Source organism: Centruroides sculpturatus, unplaced genomic scaffold (genome assembly GCF_000671375.1).
Source record: "Centruroides sculpturatus isolate CEXI.00-Female unplaced genomic scaffold, Cexi_2.0 scaffold117, whole genome shotgun sequence".
NCBI classification, from domain to species: Eukaryota; Metazoa; Arthropoda; class Arachnida; order Scorpiones; family Buthidae; genus Centruroides; species Centruroides sculpturatus.
In genome coordinates, this window is record NW_019384308.1 from 1,013,458 (window position 1) to 1,035,723 (window position 22,266).

The following is a 22,266-nucleotide window of genomic DNA, read 5'->3' on the forward strand; positions in this document are numbered from 1 at the left end:
CAATTTTTCATAAGTATTTATAATTTAATTTAAAAAAAATCAGTAATAATGTTGTTATAATAACTTAACGTTTAATTAGTTTACATTCTTATCTAGGATTAAAAATTCATAAATGATTTATAGGGATGTGTATTAATTAATATTTAAAAACTTACTGAGAAGGGTTCTGATTCATAAACCCAAGTATTTAGTTACAGCAGTAAACAGTAATGTTGACATGAAAAATATGCGAATTCATTATTTATTAAAAACAACGAAAATAATAAAGACTAAAACAAATCAGCAAGTTGGAATACCAGGAATTTTTCGGAGGTGGTCTGTCCAAAATATGTTTGAACCCGTCCGGCATTCCATTGAGGACCCGCCAAACCCATGGCCCATCAGCAGACGAGTGGATAAAATCACTAATCACTAGTCATGGGTTTCGTGGGTTCGTCTCTGACCACGTTGAGTTTTTCGGACTTTCTTCACGTGGGTATCACCTATTTAGGTGATACCCACGTGAAGAAAGTCCGAAAAACTCAACCTGCTAAACAGGGGCCACGTTCTATGAGAAACTGACCCCTAAATAGGGGCCAGTTTCTCATAAAAATACTCTTGANCAAGGTCATCCAGCTGTGTAAACAATGACTCATCAGTGTCAAATTTCTCAGAAAGGCGAGACAATGGAGAATAAAGTTTAAAGCTTTTTATTCAAAATTAACGCATTTATTTCGTTTTTTTCAGTTTTAAATATTATTTATGTTTAATATTAATTTATTATGCAAAGTATCTATATTTTAAAGGTCTTATACTCTATCATCTCACCTGGTACGGATAAAATCGGATAAAATCACTAAACACTGGTAATTGGTTCCAGGTCTGAGCCTCTTTTTTACTACCAAAATTCGTATTAGGAATTACATATTTCAATAGAATAAGCTCTCAGTTAGTGTTTTTCAGTTACTCAAAGAATTGTTTACCAAAAAATAGATATTCTACTTTTGGTTTGAGTATAAAATAGGTAATATTACAGTATACAATATTTTAGGCATATTAAAAATTTACCAAACATTTTATATCATGCGTTTAATTAATGTGAAGTATGCACTGTGACGAAGTGTATTAGCAATTTCTTGTAACAAAATAATAATAATGCTAAATTAAATAATGGCATACTAATGCTTTTATCTCATAAAGCTTTTAAATGATAAATATATTTGATATTGCAAAAAAATTAAATGTAATTAGCGGTATATTATATTAATTTACAAGAAAATCTCGGGCAAGTTACATAGTGTTACATAAAACTCGGGCTTTTGGACCCCCTAAAAATTTTTTTTTTTTGATTTTTGGAATGTTTTTTAAGTCTCCAAATTTTTTCAAAATTTTTTCCCGCGCGAAAAAATTTTATCGCGATTTTAATTTACCTTCAATGACGCACTATTCACGCTTTATTGCTTTTTAATTGTTTTTTAATGGGAGTTTGATATCAAATTTCATTCTTCGCTCTAAAGTTGTAGTGCACGGATTTTCCTTCGGTAAAGTTATTTAAAGCTACTTTATGATGTCGAAAACGACCTCCGATAGTTTTTAAATTTTTTTAATTAATAGATTTTATTACATATAAGTTTAATTAAGTCGGGGGGTCGGAAATCGCAATAAAAAACGTAATTTTTTAAAAATATTTAAAAATATACGACCAGCTAGTATTCACCCTACTATAAACCCGTCGCCTCCCGGGACTTCTATGAGAATGCCCCGGGAAATCCGACACCAGCTGTTCTCAAGGTCATCCAGCTGCATAAACAATGACTCATCAGCGTCAAATTTCGCAGAGAGGCTAGACAAAGGAAAATAGAATTTGAAGCTTTTTCTTCAAAATTAACGCATTTCTTTCAATTTTTTTCAGTTTTAAATATTTTTTATGTTTAATTACATTAATATCAAAAATTTCTTTGTACGCAACGGGTTGATATATCGAAATGTATTGTACCAGATAGCGTAAATGTACCAGAATGTATCTCAGATGTATATGAAACACAATAAAGTATTTAGTGACTACGTTTTACATTCGTAATTAATTTTTCTATAGAAATTCTTGATATCAGGGACATCAAGTAATCGTTCTGAGGTCAAAAGCTGTAATGGTGGTTGAAGGGATTCTTCATACAAGTTCTAACCTACTGGGTATTCTGTGTCTACTCAAAGTAAAAGTTTTATGAAAATTATAGACATAAATTAAAGATATTGCTTTTAGATGAAGAAAAGAAATAAAAATATAAATTCCTCGAAATTATTTTTGTTATTAAAATAATGTATTACAAATCTCTTCAATATAATAAAACAGTAAAGTTAATATTAAATGTATACTCGTTGGATCATTTACTGGTTAAAATTTGTAAACAACAGAATATACTGTAGTAGGTAAGAGTAGATAGGTAGAAGTACTAGCATTTTATAGATATGCAACGTCTCCTCATATCTTGTTTCATAGATTTCTTCTCGAAACTCGAATGTCCGATCCGCGAGACAAGGTGAGAGACGATGCCATAACCCTTGGCTTGAGAGCTATTTTTACTTTTCCGGCTGTAATATATAACAAAGATGAAAGTATGGCGATTCGGAAAAAATGACCCCAGGTTTTTACAGTTTTTGGACTTAGAACGCCTTGAAACATCGAGAAATGCGAAAAAGAAAAAAATTTGGGTGTACGATTTTGCTCATCTTGTTTGAAGCGTAATAACTCCTATGCTTTTTGTCAAAAATTTCTGAAATTTTCCAGAGTGATATTGTATTGTGTGTTAGGAGGATTGATGCTATTAAATTTTGGTGATTAAAGGTCGAGGGGGTAGGGAGATAAAGGAATTCGCGTGTATTTCGAGTAGGGTCGGACTTAATGACGATTTTACTCGTTATTAGCATTTATAATTTTTTCCTTTTTATAAAACCCACTTCTACCTTCAGAATTAAGCTTTCTGCTATTTTGTAATAGCTAAGAATATAAAACTTGGGCAATTCGTCGCCCGATTTTAACAAAACTTCTTTTGTTATTTTTCCTATTCTCGTTTCGGGAGTGGGACAATAACAAGTATAGACTGACCTACACAATTGATCTAACGTTAAACAAAAACGATGGCGCCCTGTTATCACATGACCAGACATAAATAACAATTGTTGGAAAAAGCCACGGAAAAACATATTATTACTTTTATATTTAGGGATTTAGAGTAAAAAACGTGCGAGCAATGTCGTAAGGTCTGCAGATCTTGTTGCCAGATTTGGCAATCTTTCCAGCCAGTTGTCGATTTGACAAGGATTTTTTAAATCTGGCGATATTTCTATACTATTATAAATTTATTTAAGATTCGTTCGCATTTTTCCTATAAATAGGACCGAAATCTGGCTCGGGCAATGTTAAAAATTACAATTGCCTAGGGCAGGGGTGGCGAACTTCTGGCACGCGTGCCCAAAATGGTACGTAAGGAGAAATCATCTGGCACGTTATGTATCTTACGCTCCTAGCCTAGAATCTAGATCATAAAGGAACCCGTTAATTGATTTGTAGACTTTTATACCAATCTAAGTGGTTAGTAAATAAAGTGTTCTGTAACCCATTTAGCTTTCGCGTTTTCATGTATTACAAACACCTGTAGAGTATGCTTAGTAGCGAGTATCGGTATCGGATCGTATTAGATAAAATTCGGTATCATATCAATTGTGTAAAAAATACACACGACTATAAATGCCTTTTCTCATCTGATAAATCGATATCTTCATTAATGACTCGTTTATGAACCGAAGATCAGGAGTCACGGCAGTGATTCGCAGCCAAGTAAAAAGTCACTGACTGACTTTATACAGGAATCAGTTGCCGATTTTCGGGGGTTGATTTCTCTCCACTAAACACCTAAAGTAATTTCGAATATCTGGTTAGAAAGAAAATTGTTTTCTTAGATAGTGTGCAAATTTTCAAGGATTTCTATAAAGAGGTTGCCGAAATAAAAGCAATTGAATAGTGCAAAAATCAGCAAAAATGTTGTATTCTCTTCATCCGTCACTTCAGACGCTTGTAGAGGAAAAACTAATGGGTCTAGAAAGCTCAAATTTTAAACTTAAACCTTTGTCGTCATCAGCGAGGTAATGGCAAAATTCCGAGTTGATAGATCAAAGTTCACCGATGTTACCCATAGAGCTAATTCAGTTTTGCGGCGTAATTTTATGCTTATAAAGATAAAATTGCACGAAAAGAAATGAATTTTATTCAAATTGTTACTCAAAATTACAAAATAAGCTTGGCGCTTGGAAGTACCCACATGATTTTTACCTGTATTTATCTTACATTTCGCCTTTGAGCGCCAAGCTTATCGTTACCAAAGAAAAACTGCTAATAAAAATTCGACCGCCTTCTAAATTGTCATAAATTTTTACTTGTCCAAATTTTTTTTTACATCTCAGGTGTTTTGTTTCATTATTTATTACTTACATTTAGCAAGATAATTACAGGGATAAAAGCACCGTAATTCATTACTGTCAACTGAATAGCATTATCGCATTCTCTTTAAAATTATCAAGTTTAAATGAAATTTAATTACATTTTATTCCAAATTTAAAACAACTCGAAATTAGATGCATAATATAGTTTTGTCATTTCTGCCCTGTGAGCGCTAAATAAGCCTTTTATCAACTCAATCGTATGTTAAACAAGGATTATTTTAAGTCCTCAAAATAAGTCTTTAAATCAGTTCAAGAGAAGCCACAAAATGTGTAGAAAATGTCTAGTAATATGAATTACTTTTCATTAAAACTATACTGAATCACAAAAAATTTAATTAAAGAGCATTAAATATTTTTGATAGTACAGATATGCAACTTTAACGACAGACCCCGTACGATAGAAGTCCCATAATATTATAATCGAAATGAAAAATTCGTAGATTGCAAGTCTCAGTACACTTTATTATGTTTGTGTTAAGCGGTGGATACTTCTATTAGTGGCACGTTGCATAATAAAGTGGCTATAACATAGTTAAATAAGATAGCCAATGAAATAGCCCGTTTCATTTGAAATAAACAATGCCATTTATTTGCTTATCCAGTTATATTAAAACCGCTTTGCCAGAGAACGTGCCCAGTAAATATGCTATACAGAGCGCATTAACCATTAAATAGTGTTTAAATTTAAGAGCATGTGAATTATTTACGCGCTTCGCTAATTAAAATCAGATTTCAGCCATGCGCTTATTTAACTGTCGGACAAGGGAATAAACCTGGAAAACTCTACGCAGCCAGCCTGTTTGTGAGGTGAGAACCCGCGACAAGCTACCAGTAATGGAGATTTTATCCATTCGTTCACTAGTTGGCATTTATTGGAACCCCCTATAACACTGTAGATAATTCCGTGTTATATGAATTCCATGTTGTACGAGTCACTTAGATTTTACAAATACGTGTGCCGGGCTGTGAACGGCTCGAAATCTAAGTGACTCGTACAACATGGAATTTATATAACACGGAATTATGTACAGTATTATAGGGGGGTCTACTGTATACCTTTAAACCTTTCGCGTACACTAGTTAAAAAAACAGTTATTTATAAGTATAAATGTAATATTTTCATAATAACCCCAGAAAGCTGCAGTTTAATACTTAGTAAACAGAGATTACACTTTTCTGTATGTATATATATATCAGTGTAATGTATTAATTAATTATATTATTATAATATTTCAGATGAATATTTTAATTAATATTTCCAGTCATGCTGATATGTTGAAAGTTATTCGTATAAAACACAATAGTTTACAGCATTGTTATCAACACTTATCAAGTAAAAGTACAAGTCATCTAATGTAATAAATATTAAGATTAGAACATTAACATGAGTCGTAGAGAAGAGAAAAGAAGGAGAGTAAACAAATTCTGAATCGAGTTTATTTTTGAAAGTAAATCAATATCTCAGAATACAATAATATATTAAAATATCAGGATATACCGTAACGAATTTAATATAGAGGAATTGTTCATTTACTTTGTGATAAACAAGAGTTCATAAATATGATTTATAAAGGTAAGAAAATTTATTTAAGTTAATAAAAATTTCTTAAATTAGATTTTTGTTATAAAAAATTAAAGATATTTTGTGGCAAATTAGTGATTCCTCAGCTTAGATGAGTGACATTTTTCTGTGTTTTTATTTTTGGTTCATTCTGCCCCGCGGGCATTAAGAGAGACTTTTTTCGGCTAGACCCAAAATGGAGGAAACGTAGTAAGTCCCAACTTATACTGGACAGACTCGTTAAAAAATTCCTGGAGTTTTTCGAACTCTGATTTGATTTCGAGTTCTCCTAGTAGTAGGCCTATACTTGATTAAGCCTTCCATTTATACTTCTACGTATTTACAGGCATACAATAAGCTGCATTCATCCGGTCTCCTATAATCAGTTCGAATGTTTTGAATGTTTTCTGTGAAAAGCGAGTCTTTTTTAAAGATAATACTTTAATAAATTGTATTAAGATTAAATTTAAATTGTACAGTATATTCATCTGTATTTCATCAGTAGTACAATCTCTGACCTAGATGTACTGTATACTGATAAATGAACATAGAATTTTTTCTTAATCGTTTAAGCTGTGCCTAAAGATGGTTTAAAATACATTATTATTAAAAAATACATTTATGGAAATGAGACAATACTACTCCTTAAAAGAATATCCACAAATTTCCCTCGTTTTGTCTTAACCCATTACCCTATTTCAATTATTAATGTATTCACCCTACTTTAAACCCTTGTCCTCCCGACGTGTATGAGAACGTCCCGGGAAATCCGACACCAGCTGTTCTCAAGGTCATCCAGCTGTGTAAACAATGACTCATCAGTGTCAAATTTCTCAGAAAGGCGAGACAATGGAGAATAAAGTTTAAAGCTTTTTATTCAAAATTAACGCATTTATTTCGTTTTTTTCAGTTTTAAATATTATTTATGTTTAATTACATTAATATCAAAAATTGGAAAGTAGCAAGGGGTTAATTAAAACTTTAATTTAATTTTTAACATTCACAGTATTTACATATTCAAATTTTTAAGTATTAATTGTTGAGATTTTAAAGATTTAATAATGTATGAAATGTTTCTATTTCAGTTCATGTTTCCGCTCGTTACGTATTGGTATTCTCTATATTTTTGACATACACAATAATGAACTGCCAAAGATCTGTGTTGAGTGTCGCTATTTTAGCCATGGTTAATCATTCAGCCATCTACAGCATGTATAATACAACGTCTTCAAAGGAATGTCCAGAAAAATCTACCCATAATTCTGCATCTACTTATAAAGAGGTAAATGTTTAAATGTAGAATGTAAAGATACTTTATTAAGAAATTTCAGTAATTCTAAATGTAATATACATATTCGTTTATATATTATTACATATTTTCCTTTTGGATAAAATAATAACTAAGAAGCTAAATTATTTATTGCTCAAAATACTTAAATTATATACTCGACTGTTTAGAAACAATACTAATGTTACATATGTGCATACCTACTGAAATATGAATTTAAAAATACAGTCAAATCTCTGTTTACGAACTTAATTCGTTCTTAAAAGTTGTTCGGAAACCGAAACAAATTTTCTCCAAAGAAACGAGCAATTATTTATTGCGACATCGACACAATGCCTGGCTGCAATATTTAGTCATATTTTAAATGTTCTCCACCTGAATGAATACTGTCTTTTCCCCGTACATCATACTTTTCTTCTAACAGAGTCGTGCCGGTCATCTATCTAACACCTTTTAGGAGAAAAGATTTGAATAAAAGTAACGTAACTTCCGGTTTGCATTGGATAACTGTGTAATCTGGGCCATCTCTCGCTATGCTTTCTTTATATAATTTTTTATTTTCATGTATAACAAATGTTTCCATATAATAACTTTTGTTTAGTTTGTCTGACTCTACACTAATAAATGAGTTCACCGTTATCGCACTGTAGCCATAAATAATCCCGCCGAACTCCTTTTCCCTATAGTAAGTCTATGGAAGAACTTTGTGTTCTTAGTTGGCATTTACAATTCATGTTTAAACAGTTTTTAAGCTCTAAGTGGTAAATGCTATTAGGAGTGACTCTAGTTTAACCAATTAGTGTTGTTTGAGAACAACGGATTGGATGCACACTGACTTGGCTGCCATGCTTACGTTTTGCTGATATGTTGAAAGTTATTCGTATAAAACACAATAGTTTACAGCATTGTTATCAACACTTATCAAGTAAAAGTACAAGTCATCTAATGTAATAAATATTAAGATTAGAACATTAACATGAGTCGTAGAGAAGAGAAAAGAAGGAGAGTAAACAAATTCTGAATCGAGTTTATTTTTGAAAGTAAATCAATATCTCAGAATACAATAATATATTAAAATATCAGGATATACCGTAACGAATTTAATATAGAGGAATTGTTCATTTACTTTGTGATAAACAAGAGTTCATAAATATGATTTATAAAGGTAAGAAAATTTATTTAAGTTAATAAAAATTTCTTAAATTAGATTTTTGTTATAAAAAATTAAAGATATTTTGTGGCAAATTAGTGATTCCTCAGCTTAGATGAGTGACATTTTTCTGTGTTTTTATTTTTGGTTCATTCTGCCCCGCGGGCATTAAGAGAGACTTTTTTCGGCTAGACCCAAAATGGAGGAAACGTAGTAAGTCCCAACTTATACTGGACAGACTCGTTAAAAAATTCCTGGAGTTTTTCGAACTCTGATTTGATTTCGAGTTCTCCTAGTAGTAGGCCTATACTTGATTAAGCCTTCCATTTATACTTCTACGTATTTACAGGCATACAATAAGCTGCATTCTTCCGGTCTCCTATAATCAGTTCGAATGTTTTGAATGTTTTCTGTGAAAAGCGAGTCTTTTTTAAAGATAATACTTTAATAAATTGTATTAAGATTAAATTTAAATTGTACAGTATATTCATCTGTATTTCATCAGTAGTACAATCTCTGACCTAGATGTACTGTATACTGATAAATGAACATAGAATTTTTTCTTAATCGTTTAAGCTGTGCCTAAAGATGGTTTAAAATACATTATTATTAAAAAATACATTTATGGAAATGAGACAATACTACTCCTTAAAAGAATATCCACAAATTTCCCTCGTTTTGTCTTAACCCATTACCCTATTTCAATTATTAATGTATTCACCCTACTTTAAACCCTTGTCCTCCCGACGTGTATGAGAACGTCCCGGGAAATCCGACACCAGCTGTTCTCAAGGTCATCCAGCTGTGTAAACAATGACTCATCAGTGTCAAATTTCTCAGAAAGGCGAGACAATGGAGAATAAAGTTTAAAGCTTTTTATTCAAAATTAACGCATTTATTTCGTTTTTTTCAGTTTTAAATATTATTTATGTTTAATTACATTAATATCAAAAATTGGAAAGTAGCAAGGGGTTAATTAAAACTTTAATTTAATTTTTAACATTCACAGTATTTACATATTCAAATTTTTAAGTATTAATTGTTGAGATTTTAAAGATTTAATAATGTATGAAATGTTTCTATTTCAGTTCATGTTTCCGCTCGTTACGTATTGGTATTCTCTATATTTTTGACATACACAATAATGAACTGCCAAAGATCTGTGTTGAGTGTCGCTATTTTAGCCATGGTTAATCATTCAGCCATCTACAGCATGTATAATACAACGTCTTCAAAGGAATGTCCAGAAAAATCTACCCATAATTCTGCATCTACTTATAAAGAGGTAAATGTTTAAATGTAGAATGTAAAGATACTTTATTAAGAAATTTCAGTAATTCTAAATGTAATATACATATTCGTTTATATATTATTACATATTTTCCTTTTGGATAAAATAATAACTAAGAAGCTAAATTATTTATTGCTCAAAATACTTAAATTATATACTCGACTGTTTAGAAACAATACTAATGTTACATATGTGCATACCTACTGAAATATGAATTTAAAAATACAGTCAAATCTCTGTTTACGAACTTAATTCGTTCTTAAAAGTTGTTCGGAAACCGAAACAAATTTTCTCCAAAGAAACGAGCAATTATTTATTGCGACATCCACACAATGCCTGGCTGCAATATTTAGTCATATTTTAAATGTTCTCCACCTGAATGAATACTGTCTTTTCCCCGTACATCATACTTTTCTTCTAACAGAGTCGTGCCGGTCATCTATCTAACACCTTTTAGGAGAAAAGATTTGAATAAAAGTAACGTAACTTCCGGTTTGCATTGGATAACTGTGTAATCTGGGCCATCTCTCGCTATGCTTTCTTTATATAATTTTTTATTTTCATGTATAACAAATGTTAGTAGTTTACGATTTTCTTTCCTAATCTGTTGCAGTGCGGTTCGACTGTCACTGATGATATTAACAACTTTCCCAGAGAACAAGTGAGTATTATCTTCAATGTACTTTAAAGCCTTCCAGATTGCTAAAGACTCTGCCTGATTGTTTGAGCAGTTCTCGTACAGCTTGTAAGCTGCATCCCAGAAGAGCCGTTTTTGGGGATCCTCCAGATGGGTGGCAGCGCCAACTACACCTGTAGCTTTGGAACCGTCGGTGTAGATGCCGAGCCCTTTCATAATTGGGGGGAATGGAAGTCGAACAAAGGAATAACAATATGATGAATACCTAGGTATGCAGTGCCGGCCCGAGGCAAGTTTTAGGATGGAGCGAGATCCTATTATGGCGCTCCCCTTGGTTGCCCCTAATTTATATCCTTTAATTTTCTTTACCATCGATGCGCCCCCTAGGACTTAGCGCCTGGAGCGGCTGTTCCGTTTGCCCTATGGTAGGGCCGGCTCTGTAGGTATGGATTATCCCCAGCTCTATATGCTATTAAGCTAACCCGAGAGAGAGAGAGTTTACAATAAACTTTTATATCGTTGCTCATGTTGAAAGCTTTGTTGTTCTCTTCCTGGGAAGGTGGAGTCGGAAGGACAGGTTCAGCCATTGGAGTAGCACTCTCTATGGCAGATCTTGCTGGGATTGACTACCTCTCTATGGCAACTACTTCTGTCGTAGACTGCCCCTAGTGTATGGAACCTTGCCCTTTTATTACAGATTATTGCCCAACGATAATTCTTAGAAAGGTTGTGTTATTTGCACGGGTGGTGTGCAAAATTCTAAGATATGAGGTGTGGAGGAAGGAAGCAAAACATCCTAAATTTTTGATAAACTGTTGAGTAACATAGCAGTTTTTCCAGGATGTTGAAGTTTATAACCTTTTTTGTTCAACGTTCAAACGTTTGTTAACGTTTTTGAATAATTTTATTCAAAAACGTTAAAATTTAAATTAACTTTAAAGTATTTAACTTTAACATAACTTAAACTTTAACTTTAACTTAAAGTAAATTAACTTTAAGTAAAAATTAAATAAGTTAATAGGGATGGATTTCATGTTAAAATAAAGTTAGAGGTCATTCAGATTATCACACGTATGTTACATTTCGTCATGGGAAACTTAAGGAGTTACGCGTTTTTTTAATCCTAACATTCTTTAGTAAATATTCTGTATAATCAACTGAAACATGAATTATTCGAAGACAATTCATTTGTATAAATTAGAATGCCTATGCGTTTTATAAGAGCATAAAATGAATATTTAATATAGCAAAGATATTAATTATGAGCCAGTTTTTAATAGAAAGTCCTCCCTGGAGGTCACCTTCCTCGGCAGGTCTCCTAGTGTCGCATTGCCGTATACAGACGTTTTGATCAGAAACACCGTTCCGTTGTAGATTACGTCTGGAGAAATCAAAGCTAAATTCAATTTTAGGCTACGTAAACACTTGTGATTGAATCTAGACATTTCTTGCCAAGGTTTTTTTTTCATAAATACTAATTATTCGTTTAATTTCTATATCACTTCACTTTTTCTTCTGTTATTCACTGTTAAAATGAAGACGCGAGACCAGTCTGAAGTATACAAAACTTATAAAGTATAACAAAAATCTTGGAGACAAAAGTTCATATATGTGTCCACTGAGATTTTGTAGTCTCACTTAGTATTTCTTAACGTAATACTTTTAATATCCCTTATAATAATATTTCTTAATTCGGTAGCCGGTAAACTTAATAATTCATTTTGTATTTGAGATTTTAAATATGATACTTGTTTTTTGTTTTTTTTCCTCTTAAAGTATGTTTTAAAGTAGAATAGCTATTAGTGATAAGTTACATTAGATTAATTATAATTCCTTTTTTTGAATTTTCCACGCTGTTATCTTCATTCTCAATATTTCCCCTTAAAAGCAAAATATTAGTTGCACAAAACATTAAACATTTTAAAAATAATTCTAAGAATATGCTGCCGTTTCCCTATTTCTTTAGATAATTGATTTTGTAAATTGTTTTCAAAGCTGGCGGATTTACTTTTGAAATTTTTTTGAAAATTTTCCATGTCGTATTAATGTGATCTGTTGATGATTCATGATTTGTAATTCTCCGGGACCACATTGGCCATAGCTTCACTACGTTTCTGATTCTCAGTGATTTCATAGAAAGTTTCCTGAAATGTTTTCAGTACAGTGTCCATCTGTATCTTGAATATCGAGACTCACTCTCAAGAAAGTTTGTCTCAAGAGGAGACGTACCCTTACAAAGAAATTATTCCACTAGTATTATAGTATTCTTGTAATGCTTATAATTACAACTTAAACATAAAAAGTGGTTACTGGTATCAAAGAGTTACCTTAGAAATTTATATTGCAATTTTCTAAATTAGCAGTTGTCACAATTTCATCCATAATTTAAGGGACATCATCTCAGTCTCCCTGAATGCAGGAGGAACACAAATTTCACCGAGCAGAATTGAACTGCCATTGAGTGACTTCTGACCATGCCTTTTGAATGAGCTGTATAGTTTCAAGAATATCAATTTTTTTTCCAAAACGTTTTTAATGTCATCGTTGAAGGGAACTGGCGTGCTTCAAAACACCGACGAAACAGTGCTCGATTGTATAATTTCTTGAAACCTGCAATAACCTCTTGATTCATTGGTTGAACCAACAGAGTGATTTTCATGCGCAGAAACTGAACTGGCAGCCAGGAAAAGCCTTCCAGTAAATTATTTTCAAGGTCTTTTGGGTGTCCTGGTGCATTGTCCAATAGCAACAGTCTTTCAATGGCAATTCATTGTCTGAAGGTAATCCTTGATGCTTGGAGCACAAACTTCAAACAGCCATACTTTGAAAGAGCCTGCATGACTCATGCCTGTTGGCAGTTTTTCTTTAATTACAGAATTTTTTTTAATGCTCTAGGGTTCTCAGAGTGATAGACAAGGAACTGGATAAGTTCATACCACTACTAGCATTAGCTCCCAAAAGTAAAGTCAATCGGTTTTTCACGATTTTATGCCCAGGAATATTTTTTTTCGTGTTTTGTGATGTAGGTATGGTTCGGCACCGTTTTCAAAATAAACCAGTTTCATCACAATTGAAAAGTTGTTGTGAACAATATCCTTCTTTTATAATGAATTATTCAAATTTGAGACAGAACTTCTCAGGTTCTTTATCTGCACTGGCAGACTCACCGTGAATTACCACATGTTTAATGCCAGATATCCTTCTAAACTTTACAAACCATCCAGTGGTAGCCTTGAATTCTATCTCTTTTACGAATGTGTAGTTTATTTCTTCAGTTCTTCAAAAATTTCTTTAGCTTTCTCTTCAATGATAGTCATACTAGTTACGTCCCTTTTTATTTCTCTTTCTTTTATCCAATTAAAAGCAATTTTTTTAATTTTTCATGGATGGCACATCTTTGTTTCTCAGATATGATTTTTGTTACTCCTTTAGCTGCTTGAGTCTTCTTGATTCTTTACCTTTCTTAACTAAGATTGTGCCTACTGTAGACCTGTTTGAGCCATACTGCCTAGCAACATCAATCATCTGCCTAATCTCTACCTTGGCTATTATCTCTTGTTTGGTTTCTATGGTGAGCATGGTTCTTGACACTCCACTCTTTTTAGGCTCCATAATATTATCAATCTCTTTTTGAAATAAAAAGTTGAGAAGAGCACTTATAAAAATTCAATGAACAGATATCAACTAGTGCATGAAAGAATTACATAAATGTATGGCTTAAATGAAATTCGAAAATTTTAGTGTTAAAACGTTAACGAATATCCGATAGGACAGTTAAATACGCGAGCCGTTCATAGCCCGGCACAAGTATTTGTAAAATCTAGGTGACTCGTACAATTTGGAATTCATATAAAACGGAATTATCAACAGTGTTATGGGGGGGTCGACTGTACTTATATTCCGGTTATGCCTATGCGGTACCGGAAATGTACGTTTTATATGTACCTAAATAAAAGATTGTGTGTTTGTACTTATATGTGAAAATGGACGATAGAATCCTTTGACGGAAATGGTAAGCTAAAAACATGTGCTCACATGTGAAGGTTGTCTTGTCTTCTTTTATCTGCAAGTTGGACAAAAGCTGTTAGGCTATGGCGCCCCGTGATGAAATGTGACATGGTTAGTGTTATATATATTTTTTTATATTCGCTGAAGTATGTAATCAAACTTTGTAGGCATATGTTAGAATGAGTTAATTTCAGGCAATCACTAATTTTCTGGAGATTGATGCTTATTAGGCTTTGTTAAATAAGATTTTCCTTCTTATATAGTCAAATTTTGGGCAATCGTCGAGGCAGTGGATCTTCTTCTTCTCAGATGTTGATATGGAGATTATAGCTCTTATAGGCTCTTTCTCCGACAGACATTTGGTTATGATCGCTATGCGACCGAAGAGCCAGCCGTATCNTAACTGACTTGGCTGCCATGCTTACGTTTGCATATTTGCAAAATGAGCTAAATAATTGTTGTCTTGTCTACCTTTATTGCTTGTGGTCGAACTAGAAGCATTTAGTTGTCTGTTTTATTTATGTTTATTTTGTGCAAACGTATCACATACAACTTCAGAATGTGTTTTGTGTATTGAAAATACCATTGTTTAACATCATGTTAGTTAATTTCCTGTCAACTTTTAAAATTGTCAATAATGTCATTTCTTCCAAAATAAATACGGTAATATACCTATTGTCAAAGATCCAGTTTTAAGCTAATGATGAAAACACCTGAAAGCCTGAAATCATTTATTTTTATCATACTGCAGAGGGAAGACTTGACACATTTACTTTAAAAGTTTCCAGAGAGAGAGAGTAGATGTTCACTTAGACGAGTGTTTTATAACAATATAAATGCAGCAGATATAAATTCTTTGTAATTTACTGTCTGAGCAGGAACTGAATGAATCCTCCTGAAGAATGGTCTTCAGGAGGGATCCATTCATAGAAGTGAGTTATTGAAATATTGTCATTCTTTTGCTAGAAAACACATTAAGATGCGGGTAGCTAAAGACATTCCAAAAGAGATTAAAATTATAAACAATTGTATTTTAGAGATGAAACAATCCCAAACCATTAAATCAGCACAAATAGAAGACCTGTTCGATGTAATTTCTGTTCCAGTAAGAAGTACAGGAAAAAAAATGAAACACGTGATTCGTTTAGCCAATAAGATGAACATTGAACCTTGTAGTAATTGTATAGATGACGAACAAAAATAATTCATGAATTACAGTACTATATAATGTAAATTTATACTTTAATAATTTCTTAAAATTTCATTAATTATATTTATTAATATGTAAAATAGACTAAGTTCGTAATTTTTGTAAAATAATACAACTATTTATACGAATGAAAATATATTCTCAAAAATAGTAACTAATTTAAACGTATGTATTTTGAACTGATCTTGTACCCTTTGTGAGTCACTAACTCCATAGTGTGCATTCAGGGTTAGGAATTTTTACCATCAAATTAAACTTGAGTCAAGGTTTCTGCCATGTGAATAAACGGTTATGAACGTTGTATTCAACTATTTTAAATGTATTCTTGCTGATGATCGTTCTGAATATTCGTTTAACTTTGATAGCATGCTTACTGTGAAATTGTTTTATTAAACTGAATGTTATGCACCAGCTGGTAGCTTCGTGGACATAGATACCATAACAGTGTGTAGACCGTATAATTTAAGGTAAAAATAACAGTTAAATATCATAATACTCTTCTTGAATAGCCTTTGTATATACTTATAAGCACTATGTTGGCTTCTTTATTTCTAGACTTATTACACTGTCACTGGACATAAGATCAGCCTTAGAACATCACTTTATTTCCCAAAAAAGTATGCATTTCGGACATTAAGTCCCTAATCAGCTTTTTTTTATACAGTGAATCATTCTATCATTTTATTGTTTTAACAGTGTCTTTTATTACCTACACTGTTTGTTTTAATTATACTGCTCTAAATATCGAATCAGCAAGTTTTTTTAATCAAACACCTGTAACTTGGATCTGTAATCAATGATTTGTTATCGTAATTTACCAAATGTCGTGATTTCATTGTGCATTTCGTAGATGGGGATGTATCAATTTCATAAATATATGTAAGAAAAAGCTGACGAGAGACTTAAGTTCCGAAATGCGTACGTTTTAAGAAAATAAAATGATTTTCTAAGGCTGATCTTGTGTCCAGTGACGGTGTAATAAGTCTAGGAACAAAGAAGCCAACATAGTGCTTACAGGTATATATAGTTAAATATCCTAAATAAATGGAAATTGCATTTACTCTACCTTAGGAGTGGTGTTTTATCCCATTCCTTCTAAGATCACTATGCCGTTCTTGGATTTTTCACAAATAATGCTCTTCGAGATGTCATCACCAGCCAATTATTTCTCATTTATCCATAGTACGAGTTTCTCTATCTCCTCCTTTATTCTACACCTTTCACCACATTTCGCGCATTTATTGCTTCCTTGTTCTTAAGAATGGAATAAGATACATCGTCGACCTCGGCATTTTACACATTCGCCACACATGTACCGCATTCGTAATACGTGATATGGTCTTTTCTTTTTATCTCAATTGTCGATACTATAACCTTCCTCTTAGGTTCTTCGCTTCCACAATCCTCTGAGCATTCAAGCATCCAAGCATGGTAACTTGGATGCTTGGACGTTATGGTAAGCGTTTGAAAAGCTTTACTTCCGGCATCCCTTCTTTATCAATGTAGTTATTGTGTTTTTCAGATTGTTAATAATACATGTAAAAATGGTTACGGCGCTGCTTAATACTATTTTGCGGCATTGGGATAAGGCGGCCTACGGCTTTGGGGAACCCCGAAACAGATCCAGAAACGTCGAAACCCCAAAAAATTTTGGAGGTTATCTGATTGGACATGACGGACATATCCCTCACTTTCCGGATGCCACATTGTGGGTCTGGCTTGAACTCACAAGTGGCTTGTCAAAACGCCCTCTTGGTGTTCACAGGACCAAAAGACTAAGTGTAAAAAGCAACAGGTATATCTGTGCAAATTAATTATAAAAGCTTTAATTGTCTACTCTACATATAAAATACTTAAGTAAAAATCATCATGAAAAATACAAAATAAAAACGATGTCACCTCAAATCGATGATCAGGCAAATCGGCGCGAAATGAGGGGAAAATGTGCCGTTTCCCCGCAGGAGATTGAAAGCAAAACGATCAGAGTTGGCCGCTTATTAATTAACAAATTCTAATATTAATTGCAGATTTGTAAATAATAAATCTATAACTTTTGAATAAGTTGGTGAAGACCTTTAGTAATACTTATAAATTATTATACTTATTTATCACACAAATTTTCTAGGGCTCCTATGTATGGACACAACCCACTCAAGGAATAATTCTAGGAAGTTATTTCTATGGTTTGGTATTAGCCCAACTTGTAGGAGGGACCATTACATTTTTACTTGGACCAAAGAAAATTTTCATAATTTCTTTATCTCTTTCTTCATTATTTATCATTTTGACGCCATTGTCTGCAGATGTCGGTGTTTTAGTTATATCATTATGTCAAGCTATCGTCGGATTTGGGCAAGTAAGAATAAAATTCTCTAATACCATAGAAGAACATGTTGACGGTATCATACTCTAAAATATTTTTATCGCAGGGACTTGTATTTCATGGATCTTTCACACTATTAGGAAGATGGAGTCCAGAAAACGAAAAGTCTACTTTATCATCAATTTCTTATTCTGGTACACAAGCCGGTACATTTCTTGGTTTAATAACCACAGGATATCTTTGTGAACATAAAGGATGGCCTTTCAGCTTCTATGCATTTGGTGAATATAAATCATAGATTGTTTTTTTATGTGTATATACGACTATATGTCATATTTAATAACAGGAATATGTGGGATCATCGTTTCTTTATGTCTTATGTTTACAATTTATGACAGACCTCAAGAACATCCCAGAATATCTAGCAAAGAATTAATATTTCTTAACGAAAGCATAAAAAATATTTCTTCAGGGGAAAAAGTAATATTATTTTTTGCTACAGTTTATTCATCAAACTATGATAAATACTCTGTTTTCATTTTATTTATAATAGAAGTTGAGTATTCCCTGGAAAGGAATTTTAACATCGAGAATAGTATGGATACTGGCTTTGACAAAAATATGTTGGGGTGTCGGTTATTTTACAATATTGACTAAATTTCCATCATATTTAGAGATCATTCTGCACTTTCCTATCAAACAGGTATTGTTATTTTTATACATACAGTATGTCCTTCATCAATAAATTTACGTATGTTATTTACGTTATAGAATGGATTACTGAATTCAGTAGTTTATACCCTGGATTCTTTAACGATATTTACGTCTGGTTTCATTGCCGATTTTATGAAAAGACGTAATTATTTCAGCATTACTAATATCAGGAAAATTTTCGAAACAGTTGGTAAGAAACTGCAGTTTGTTAATGTTTAAATGTATCTATATAATAGATAAATATGATAATCTGTTATATAATAAGATAACATATTTACATATTTTGATTGCAGCTACGTTTGGCCCGGCAGCGTGCATCGTAGCGATTCCAGTTTTAGGCTGTGAGAGTACAACAGTAATTATATGTTTAATAATTGGAATGGGTTGTTTCGGTTTCAATAATTCAGGGGATGTTGCAATAGTGCTTGATTTAGCACCGGAATTTGCAGGTAAGCCATTATTTTTCTTTAATAGAAAGATAATTACAAAATGTAAATTATTCTATTATAAGGCTGTAAAATGAATTGATATGCTTTATACAATATCCTTCAATCACTTGAACAAAGAATATTATACTTTTAAAACGCTTCACCTCTGTGGGCACTAATGCAGCCTCGTTAATAAGCGTCATTGTGGGCCCGGATGAATTCGTAATGGGGCAGCGGGACCTTGAGGAAAGGATTATTCCATAATAATTCCTGGAATTTTCGACCCATCCGGATTTCATCCCTGGTCCTGACAGCAGTGTGTTGTTGCCACACAATCATCCAACCATTATGGAATTTTGGCTAATATTTTAACATTTTTGTGTAAAATGCTTTCATTTAAAAACACATCTATTACAATAAGACATAAGCATATTGGATAGTGTTGTGTAACCTTTAATTGTAAGAGATCAAAGACTATATGAGATAAATAACAAGATAAAGATTTCCTGTATTTAAAAACATTTTGTAGTTTAAAATATAGCCTACAGTTAACACAATTGCCATTTAAATCTATTTAACAAAGAAATAAAAGGGAATGGCTTTTAGGTATTATTTTACTGTCACATATAAAATATATGATATTAGTATCAATTGATTTAATAATGAATATACCACCGATAGCCAAACACTATACAGTTATTATTTCTTTTAATATAAGGCAATCATTTATTTCATCACGCCCCAAAGATCCATATTCTGCTATTGTTATTCCATATTATAAAGTGTAAAGTGTATTCTATTAGGCAATTAATTATCATGCTACTTTTAAATGAAAATTAAGGGTTTATGTTAATTGCTTTTCTTATATCAGACATGTTTAATTATAATAAACTGAAAAATTCGTAAGGTCCAACCAATACTTTATCAAAACAATCACATTTGACAGGTAATTTGAGGTGTTTAATGGCACGTGTTTTTTTATTATATTATAGTAAAGCGACATAAATTTAAAGAGTATTATCTATGCAATACGAGTAGACGTAACTAATTAAACACTCGCTTATCTCGTAAACCTCGTTCCTACAGTTTTATATTAACAGTTGAATGCATAGTTTTGGATAAATTAATCCACCTCTATTCCTCCACATTAACAAGTTATACGTTTTTTACATTGTAAAAAGTACTGCATGTAGAAAATGCCTTAATTGAAATTTGAGATACTTTTAAATTCAAGTGATGTCTACAGAAAATAAACACAGATATAGAAAATAATGCAGTCTTGAACTTATTCTTTGCTGTAATTGTGTTATTACTCATATAGTACTTGTATATCATTTGATTCTTTTCTTACACTTTCTGAAGGAAATTGCCTATTAAAAGATCTAAAATATGTATCCTGGTATCTCTTTCACTTTCTATCGTAAAGTTAATTAAAGCATATACACCAGATAAAAGCTGTACAAATTATGATAGCTCATTAGCTGTTCCACCCCATGCTAACGAAACATCGTCAATGTATAGAACGTATAATAGCGGATAACATGTCACGAGGACTGGAGAAAATATTACAAATTCCTCATGATTAGTTAAGCTAGGACTGTTAAGAGGAGTGAGCACAATGGTACTCATTGCTTATGAAGGTAGATTTCATTGTTAAAGTAAAACTAATTACGATCTGTTACAAGTAAAAGGGTCTTATCTATTTTCAATACTATTGCAAAGTAATCTAAAATCAATAAGTTTTATTAATTTTAATCTTATTTTAGGTGTAATTTACGGATTGACAAACGGTTTATGCAACATCGCAGGCATACTATCACCTTATGCTGCTGGTGTTATATTAGATAGAAATGTAAGTCAAAAGTTATTAAAATTTATATTTATATATTGATATATAACTTATACTAAATTCGTTTATTTTATTTTTAATTATTCAGCAAGGATACATGGTTCAATGGAGCTATGTGTTTTATATGGCATCTTTCGCTTATTTTCTGAGTGGTGTTATATTTCTATTCGGAGCAACTGCAGAACTTCAACCTTGGGCTACCATTAATACAGACACCGAAATACATAACAAAAATTTAAACAAGAATAGAAGAGTAAAGTTGTTTAGAATGATAACAACCCCTTTTGCGGGTTAATAATCAAAAGCAAGAGCGTTGTTGACAAATACACTGAGACCGCTCTTCTATACCTTTACTTTTTAATTAATTACTGATCGTAGAAAGTGTGTGGTTTGTTTGAATTCGAAAGTATGGTAAAGATATTGATAATTGATTCCATTTACATTTCACCAGCCATTTATCTAAATCTCTAAAAAACGAAGATTACTGTTAAGATTCACAATTTATTTTCGTAATCACTCCAGTATTGTGTTACACATAAATTAAATGTAGACGTATTTTTGTTTTTTTATTCTTTTTATCGGAATAATTTTAATAGTTCCTGTAAACAGAATTTTGCGAATTTTATTAGGATGTAGTTAATAAAAGTCTTAAGCACTTAAATGGAATGTCATTTTCTCACATAGATATATAACAAAACATTTATTAAATTTAGGATATTCTTAAAGGATGGGGTTCACATTCATGTCTTTTTTCTATATTTTATATATTATACAATTATGGCATGCCTCAATTAAAAGTGCAGGTGTGCAGTGTGATTTCAGTAATGTCCTGTAGTACTCACCTTTGGTCACCTAGCACACATTGAAGAGAAACTCTTATAGGCTCCCACTGAAGATTTTTGGTGTGTTAGCCTCTACAGCCTGAGTATTTTGTTTCTTAGGTTCTGAAAAAATTGAAGGACTGAGAAATGTAAACTGTCTTTCACGTATCTGCATTGGGAGAAATCGCAAGGAGTCATTGCCATTGGAAAAAGCAGTTGACCATTTCTGTAGCATAGTGATACGGCTCCTCCATTCATAAAGAAAATAATCAATGACCACTCTATATCAGATAAAAGTTGACAGCTGTGTATTTATATTATGCGTATGTGAGAATACGGACGAGGGTCCAGGCCCTCTAATCGTCAGATCTGTTAGACCTGCTCATTTTGTTACTGGATGGCGTAATTTTCAGAACCCGAGTAGTAAGATTCTGTGTGGGTTGTGCATAAGGAATAAATACTCGACTACGAAAGTAGTATAATATAAAATTAACAATTTAATCATTACTA

At 32.2% G+C, this 22,266-nt stretch overlaps 1 protein-coding gene across 2 annotated transcripts; it reads left to right on the forward strand.

Annotated features, from left to right (window-relative positions):
- Nucleotides 1-5,083: 5,083 nt before the first annotated feature.
- LOC111620340 (sialin-like) lies at nt 5,084-21,561 on the forward strand. Of its 2 annotated transcripts, XM_023362265.1 has the most exons (11): nt 5,084-5,283; nt 5,713-6,049; nt 7,123-7,319; nt 17,747-17,977; nt 18,051-18,225; nt 18,291-18,424; nt 18,498-18,647; nt 18,716-18,848; nt 18,952-19,107; nt 20,853-20,938; nt 21,024-21,561. In XM_023362265.1, the coding sequence occupies exons 2-11, from the start codon at nt 6,037-6,039 to the stop codon at nt 21,228-21,230; spliced, it is 1,482 nt and encodes a 493-aa protein (XP_023218033.1). In that variant the 5' UTR covers nt 5,084-5,283; nt 5,713-6,036; the 3' UTR covers nt 21,231-21,561. The 2 variants fall into 2 exon arrangements, with proteins under 2 accessions (XP_023218033.1, XP_023218026.1); XM_023362258.1 differs by lacking the exons at nt 5,084-5,283; nt 5,713-6,049; nt 7,123-7,319 and adding exons at nt 8,205-8,490; nt 9,564-9,760.
- The last annotated feature ends 705 nt before the right edge of the window (nt 21,562-22,266 follow it).

What these genes read in the sequence shown, in the direction of transcription:
- LOC111620340 (XM_023362265.1), top strand. An exon ending in CTATCGTCGGATTTGGGCAA is followed by an intron (nt 17,978 to 18,050) that starts GTAAGAATAAAA and finishes TTTTTATCGCAG; the next exon opens with GGACTTGTATTTCATGGATC. An exon ending in TTTCAGCTTCTATGCATTTG is followed by an intron (nt 18,226 to 18,290) that starts GTGAATATAAAT and finishes ATTTAATAACAG; the next exon opens with GAATATGTGGGATCATCGTT.